Source organism: Frankliniella occidentalis, unplaced genomic scaffold (genome assembly GCF_000697945.3).
Source record: "Frankliniella occidentalis isolate FOCC.00 unplaced genomic scaffold, Focc_3.1 Scaffold18, whole genome shotgun sequence".
Taxonomy (NCBI): domain Eukaryota; kingdom Metazoa; phylum Arthropoda; class Insecta; order Thysanoptera; family Thripidae; genus Frankliniella; species Frankliniella occidentalis.
This window is the reverse complement of record NW_026267148.1, coordinates 2555306-2562930: the sequence shown is the minus strand read 5'-3', so window position 1 is coordinate 2562930 and position 7625 is coordinate 2555306. Positions and strand designations below refer to the sequence as shown.

The window sequence follows — 7625 nt, the reverse complement described above, 5'->3', positions numbered from 1 at the left end:
CCCGGGAGAGTGCATGGAAAAAGGCGCTACAGAGGCGTAGGCAGACTGGGGGCCCGCCAGGCCCGCTCAGCTGGGCTTGACGGAGAGAGCCGGCGCCGGCCGGGGCCGGGACAGCTGCCGGGCCTCCGGCACCGAGTGGGCGAGGGCCGTGGCGAGGGCGCAGCGCGCGGCGGCGCACCGCGGGCGCACAGAGCACTGCTCCGAGAGGTTTCTCGGTAAAAATTAATATGAATCACCCAGTCGCAATTATAATCAGTGCTTTTGCGGTAACCACGCGTGGTCGCGTGGAGCGCGCTCGGGAGGCTCGTCTTTCTCGGAAGAAAAGCCGTCACCGCGCCCGTTAGGCACGTCGCTAATCGGCGTCGTCGGTGACCTCAACGTCGCCCGTCGCGTCGCGTCGGCGGCACCCACTGGGTGCTCGTCGTGCTCGTCCGCGGAGTCGTGTTTCGCGGTGCTCGGCTCCGGCGCGCCTGGAGCGCGGAGCACAGTGCAGCGGTGCAACACTCGGCGGGGACTGACTGGAGCCGCAGAGGCGCGAGAGGACGACGCGGCCGGCGCCGCTGCGCTCGGCTCCCCGCGCCCTCCGCGGCGGTCCAGCCCATAGAGTGGCCGCGGTGGCCCGCGAGGGCGCGGGCGCGGGTCGGAGCGGAGGGCGGAGGGGGGAGGGGGCTGGGGCGCTGCATGGTTTCGGCTAAAAGCCTTTGACCCCATCCTCCCTTCTCGCCCCTCTTCGCGTAAGGGTGGAAATTCCCATGACGAAACTTTGGCGTGGGTGATGTCATTTTTAACAGAGATATCGATCGCAACTTACAGACTCGAGGTTTTGGCCATGTGTTGTTAGAGGTCGTTTAAAGAGTTGCGTGAAACCCCGAGTAAGCCAAGGTACTTGTATTAAAATTGGCAGGCTATCCTGAAGCTGGCGGCCTACTGGTACATCCATGCACACCGGCTTCAGCCGCACCCTGAGGCCAGTCGTGAAGGCGCTGTGCGGCTTGCCCTTTGACTCCGCGCATCCCATGCAAGCACATGCCTATTGTGTTGAAGCTCAGCTAATTAATACCAGTCACGAGGGAAGAGGGATGGGGACGGACGGAGTGCACACAAACGGTGTCCCACCCCACCCCCACCGGCTCAGTACTTTTTATTAAAAGTTATCCTGCACAGCGCAAGCGTGTTGGCAAGTTGCCTATTTCGATCTGGGCCGTAGGGCACCATGAGTTTTGTAAAGGTGGGTCGCCTCGGGGGTCACCCAGAAAGTACGTCCGGTTTTCTTTGATTCAGGCACCAGAGCACCAGAGCTCAGCGCCTGCGAAACTCAGGGTAGGCCGCCCCGCAATACAGGCATGCACGGCAGGTAAGATGTTGCCTACCTACAAGGCGCTTTGTAGGTTATCACAGACCAAACTTAGCAGGTTCGTAACTTTATTACACTTTAAAAACGTCGGTACAGTAACTATAGAGGGTGGTCGGTGATCTTCCCCCAATCTTTCGACTTCTGGTGCAAATCTCTGATACATTCCCCAAAATTTTAGTGTTTCGTTTACATTTTCATTGAAGAAAGAACATGAATATTTTGGGGATAGTACCTGAGATCGGCACCAGAAGGCGAACAAACTGGCGGGGAGCCCTTGGCCCTGTTGTGTATACTTATTTTTCTCCAGGGGCGTAGGCTTTTTGGCCAGGGGGTACGGCCCATCAGACCCTTTTTGGCGCCTCTTTACGCCGACTGCCTAATATCTGCCTATACCTGCATAATATCTATCATGGTTGTCCCAAACACATGGTTTCATTTCCATTTCCATTTTTCCCTTATTTCAAGACACTTTCCCGCCTAATTTCCTTGAGTTTTAAGCACTGTTCACAGGGCGAATTCTGGCGCCTATCCGGGGCGCGTTTTGGCGTCCCTTCGAGGTGCTCAGGGGGGGGGACTACATCCCCTGCCCCCCTGTTCCTACGCATCTGTTTTTCTCCTCTGACACGCACGCACTCACTCGGAATCCCCCGTTGCTGCGTTACCACAATGTCATAAGCGTAGGAATGGTTGCATACGCTCCGGGCGTCAGCGAACTGAGTCGTCTCTCCTCCATTTAAACTGTCCTTCAACTGGCATGTCTGTGTCGTAGTGGAGTGGGAGACTTCTTATTCCATTCGACCTAAGGCGGTCCTCATTCAATCGGCATCGTGATTACGGGACATCTGTCATTTCTTAATTGAGTCAAAAACACCACTGGCGCTGCTGGTCTGTACACTTCCCCCGTCCCCCCCTCCCATTTTTTCTAGACAGTACTTTGAACCTCTCTTAGCCCTACCCTGGTGGCACGAATCGTTCAAAAAATATCGCTGAACGTTCACGAAACCTAAATAACGTTCTGGGAATGTTCTTGGAATGTTTGGTACTGGTACTACAAGGGAAGTGTATTTCACAATTCATATTCTCTTCATGATACAATGTTGTACACATAGCAATGAAGCCTCCAAAACAACTACATTTTTGGTGGTCATTTCGAACAAACATTCTATTTCTGTTGATCAACTACGACGTGGCGTCGTACAGCAATAAAAGGCATGGCAGTATAAACGACTGAATAATACTGATTCATACTATTGTTGCAATATAGCGGCAGTTACTAACACATAAGCCGGCATGCGGGAGGGCTGTTGATTTTCCCTCTTTGCGTATTACTGGCAGTGTGGTCTGTTGGACGCCAGTCCCGAAATGCAGCGGCACCGTGACATGCAGTGGCCGTGAGTCGTCCGCGCGGGGGGAGCCCTTCACAGCCCCTCCCATTAGTACGGAGTGTCGAAGGAATGCCCGCCCGTCTGTCAGCCGCCGTGTAGTGCAGTGCCGTGTAGTGTACCCAGTATACATGCTCGACAGATTTGGGAGGCAGGGCAGCTGTCCTGCTGTCCTCGTCGGTCCGGATGGACTTCGCGCAGAGCTTGTACCCACGACTGTGACTGCTCCACAGAACCAACAGCACAGCACAAGGCTGCGCGGTGGAGGACACTGTATACGTTGGACGTAAAAACAGCGAAGGCCGAATAAGGAGTTAGTTCCGAACGGCACCGCTTCGCACACTGCGGTGCGCGCGGAGCAGCCCCCCAAGCCCCTTCAGCGAGGCTCTCGGTAGTCCCTTGTCGGCTCCATAGCCCCACCCGCTGGAGCCCGCTGGAGACCGCTGGACTGGACCCCACACCCCAGAACACGCGACAAGCAAGGTGACGCGGGGCCGCGTGCCGCCCGTGCCGCCGCGGGGGGCCGAAGCTTTGGCCGAGGCTGCACATCCGCCCATTAGTATGCGGCCGCGAAGAAAGCAGCGCGGTTAGTTATCGCCCAAAGTGATGGACCTTCGCTCATAGAGACGGGCCCGCCCGCCCGGGAACGATATGGAGGGAGGGCCACAAGAAAACGCAATGCCGCTACAGTTGCAAGACTTTGGCTAGGGGAGGGAGGGGGGGGGCTGGCAGCCACCTGTAATGCGAGCCCTGATGTGCGCTGCCAACTGATGACCGTGCAGTAAAAAAGCACATGCACAGACGAATGGGGAGGGGAGCTCCGCTGACTACGAGGATGAGGCCCGAAAGAAGCCATCATAACGTCAGGTCGCCGGCAGCGCTGTTCGTCCGATGAATGTGCGAGCAGCGCGCGTTATTTTGAAAAATAGTAAAACACGTGTTTATTTGTTACTGGCCCCTCAACTCACGGAACAGAGGAAGAAAGGGGGGGGGGCAGGGAATAGAATGCCATGGAGAAGAGGTTCCTCTGAAAGGTAGGGGAAAAGTATCCTCTTCCTCCCCTTTCTACCCCCACACCGACCCCACCCCCTCCCCCTGCAACCCACCTGTATCTGCCTTTGCCTCTGGTCGCGTTCGACAGCAGGAGCTTCTCTGATTGGACAGTGCAGGCGAAGCTTTTTATCGGAGAGTATCCATATCCTTATCGGTGAAATTGAGATATGGCTGTTGGTTTAGCCCCCCCCCCTTTCCCCCCGATCCATCCGCCACCTGAGGGAGGAAGAGTTTAGGAGACCCCTGCCTGTGACAACCTCATGGAGCAAACCGATACGCCCTGCGAAGGCTCAGCGGAAGTGGTGAGACCATACGTAGTTTGAACAGTGGGGAACATTTTTGCACGGATGAATCTTATCGATCTCGAGACACTTCCTCATTCAAACGTTCTGGTCTAGTGAATGGCGATTGACACCTATAATCTATTTGCAGTGTTTTGTTGTATTTGTAGCTCGAGGTTTTTCTTCCGTCTGTTTACATACAGAGTTTTACAAAGGGGCCGCGATTTAATTCTGAACTTCTCACTGAGGAGATCGAGGATGAGGTGTGGAATATGGAAGATACCGTTTTTATTTATATATACAAGCTGTTTTATAAAACATAGCATATGACATAATGTGTGATTGTCAGGAAAGTACGCCCGTTTTTTTTCTTCAGGTTCATTTGGTCAGCTACGGGAGCTCGGCGCCTGCGAGACTCAGGGTAGGCCACTCCGCTGTACTCGCATGCAATGCAGACGAGATGTTGCCTACCCATCAGGCGTCCACAGAACTTGCAAGTTCGGCGTATCGGCGAATGACGGACCTTCTTTCAGGATGTCTACCGCCGGTCTGCCGTCACACCATCTCATTAGCATTTCGAATACAACACTGCCACGATGAAGAGGGGCATGGGTTGCTTTGTGAAAATGAAAGTATAGCACACAGGACAACGACGCCAGACAGCAACGATCAACGAATTGTTTGCTTATTTGAATACTTCTTTGCTACTTTTGATCAATGGTGGATGAAAGAATAATGAGCATAAGCACGCAAAAGAAACGAATGTCGGCAGTGTTAACGGCTCGAGCCCCTCGGCGTGTGTTTGCCGAGACACACATCCCGCCCGCCCGCGGTCCGAGACGGGCGCTGCTGAGCTGCTCGTGCCGTGCCGCTGGCTTGCCGCTGGCTTGCCGCCGCTGGCTGGTGCGGTGCGGTGTGACTGTACACTGCCACAGCCTTGCCCCACCTGCCCCTTGCCCCGCCCTCCGCCCGTCGGTCGCCTTTGCCAAAGTTCCTTACAACTGTATCTTAAAGAGGCACCAGTCTACGGGGACCACGGATTTCGTATGTTTAGTTATTGGACGGTGCGAATTAGTCTATTATTTTTACGACAGCCCTGAGGCTAGTAGTGAATACTTTCCCAAATCCAATAAAGGAGTGCGAATCTTCTAAAGAGCCTCTGTCACGGCGTGAAAGTCATTAGGGTGTTGATTTCTTTCTTTGTTTATCCAGTGTATAACCCAAAAGAAGCACAGGGCATATGGGAGTGGGACATCCTACGTCGTCCCTCAGTGAAGCAGTCGATATGCTTTCCGTCCTCCTCATTTCTACCCTCCGCAACGGTTATCACATCTGAAGGCATTAGCTATGCACGCGCACGCGCTAAGGAACGTGAACGTAGCGGGGCGGGGCGGGGCTTCCGGCTGTTGAGGCCAACACACCCCGCCAGAGGACTTGTGGACCGGAAAGAAATACATAAGAGTCCTCGGTTTATTCTCACGCACAAGTGTGGCATTCAGTATCAGCCATCAGCCGCTCTGGGTGCGGTCGGAGAGTGGCTCTGCTCAGACTCCAGCCCCTCCAGCCCTTCCACATGCAGCATTTCTAGCTACTACTAAAGCGAACCCGAATAGCATTTTGACTTTTCTATGCATTTTAGGTAGAGCAATACAAATCCTCTAAATCCAGGTTTTCCCGGAGCGTCTATTTCAAATATGAAGAGGGAGGGGGGGGGGACTTTTCCTTCTGATAGAGACAGTAGACAGTCTTTAGGGGACTGTCTAAAAATGCCAGAGTTTTGTTGTTCTGCGCAAACCTCGCGTGCTCTCTCCGAACGCAGTTCCCGACCCCTCACCTCTCCTCCCCACCACATTCGCGCAGGTCAGGTCCGACGGACGCCGACGCACGCGGCGGCAAGGTCAAGAACGTCGGGGTCCAACCCAACTTTAGTTGGTCGCCCGCGTGTTGTCACGGAAGGAGAGCGTCGAGAGGGAGCAGGACGCACAACGCACGAGCCCGAAGCAGCCTTTTAGTTTCGTCTACTGCAAATAATGGGACCAGACCGCCTTGACGTGACGTCACCTGACGTGACGCCAAGACCATGTAGTTATGCGCGCCAATTTTGAGCATTTTTTTCCCATCCGCACCGTCTCCGAGCGCGCGCGTCGTTCAGTCGATAAAAAATATAAGGTACTCGTCCCCCCCCCCTCGTGTCCCCTTCTGGTGTTACTGCATTTACGTGAACTATTATCGGATCCTGTAAATGCTCGAGCCAACCAAACATTTCCCATGCAATTTCCTACTATACTAAAGCTGAAGCTGAATGCCTTGACCACCTGTCATTCGACGCTTCTGTCTGTCTGTCTGTCTGTCTGTCTGTATGTCTGTATGTCTGTCTGTCTGTCTGTTTGTCTGTCTGTCTATCTGTCTGTCCCTGTCTCTGTCTCTCTCTCTCACACACACACGCACACATACGAACGAAGCAAATGAGAGAGACGCACACACAGACGTTACATAAGTTCAGCACACCGCTACTTACACTCGGGCTCCTCCTGGACAAAGGTCTCCACGTCGGCCATCCCGGCGGCTGCGGGGCACAACGGCCTATCCTCGCGTGCTCAGGTGTTTGACATCCCCGTTCGCACGTGTATCCAGTTGAGGGGCGGGGCGCCGGAGCGGGCGTCGCCGGTGGTGGGCGGGGCGGGACCACTGCCTGCGGTGTGCAGTGTGTTGTGTGCCCCGTCGAGCAGGACCTTATTCTTGTTCTCGTACCTCACAGATAGGGTGCTACGTTTGACACCAATTTCTGTTGCGGCAAGTCACATGCTGTATTAGTAATCGGCGCCGACACTGCTACCCGGGAGGCGGTCACTTGACGTGTCGCCACCAACGCCCCCGGGGCCTCGCACCAACACTACTGCCCGCTGCTACACTTACACGCATCCGCACACACACAATCACTCACCTACACCCACGCACAACACACTCGGTCGGTTCGTCACCGGTTCGACTTCGACTGTCGCGCGTCGCGTCTCCGTTGCGTTTCGGTCGGCCCGGCGGCGCGCGCGCGTTTCGTTCAGAAGGAGCGGTCGAGCGAGCGGGTCTCTCTGCGGCTATTCGCGACACGGAAAGCGAAACATCATTGGAAAAATAGTTGGCGGCTACAAGTCGGCGCGGCATCAACGACGTCGGCAGAAAATAAAAAGCGACCCGCGAAAAAAAATAATACTAAAAAGAAGAGCCGAGTCTGAATATAATCGCGCGATCGCGGGACTGCGGCAGCGCTAGCGCTACACGGCTGTGCGCTCCGCTCAGCTCCGCTCCTCAGCGCGGCGTCAGCGCGCGGCGAGCACTGCCACGGGCCGCGGGCGCGCGGGCGCGGCGCCCCGGTGGCGGGAGGTGGAGACACCCCCCCCCCTACTTCCCTTTTCCCCACATCTTTCTTCGCCCGCGCCCGCGGCCACCGCAAGGATCATCCCGATCGTTCAATGGGTTCACGTGCCTGCTGCTTTAACTGCTTTGGTGGGTCGAATGCGTCAAATGTACACGCCTCCCTCATTCAAAATGTGCCGGAGA

The 7625-nt window shown here is 55.3% G+C and overlaps 2 protein-coding genes across 4 annotated transcripts in view; one reads left to right on the top strand and one right to left on the bottom strand.

The window, feature by feature from the left end:
- The window catches only part of LOC113207601 (dystrophin, isoforms A/C/F/G/H), a 192270-nt gene extending 184877 nt beyond the window's left edge, over nucleotides 1-7393 (bottom strand). The window contains exon 1 of the mRNA XM_052264317.1: nucleotides 6589-7393. Coding sequence (XP_052120277.1) covers nucleotides 6589-6628 — 40 coding nt within the window. The 5' untranslated portion in view covers nucleotides 6629-7393. The remainder of the gene's footprint in view (nucleotides 1-6588) is intronic.
- Nucleotides 4007-5199, top strand: LOC127748888 (uncharacterized). 3 transcript variants are annotated; one of them, XM_052264300.1, is made up of 3 exons: nucleotides 4007-4091; nucleotides 4274-4333; nucleotides 4447-5199. In XM_052264300.1, the coding sequence occupies exons 1-3, from the start codon at nucleotides 4050-4052 to the stop codon at nucleotides 4804-4806; spliced, it is 462 nt and encodes a 153-aa protein (XP_052120260.1). In that variant the 5' UTR covers nucleotides 4007-4049; the 3' UTR covers nucleotides 4807-5199. The 3 variants fall into 3 exon arrangements, with proteins under 3 accessions (XP_052120260.1, XP_052120261.1, XP_052120259.1); XM_052264299.1 differs by having other exon boundaries at nucleotides 4010-4091; nucleotides 4241-4333; XM_052264301.1 differs by lacking the exon at nucleotides 4274-4333 and having other exon boundaries at nucleotides 4008-4091.
- Nucleotides 7394-7625: the final 232 nt, after the last annotated feature.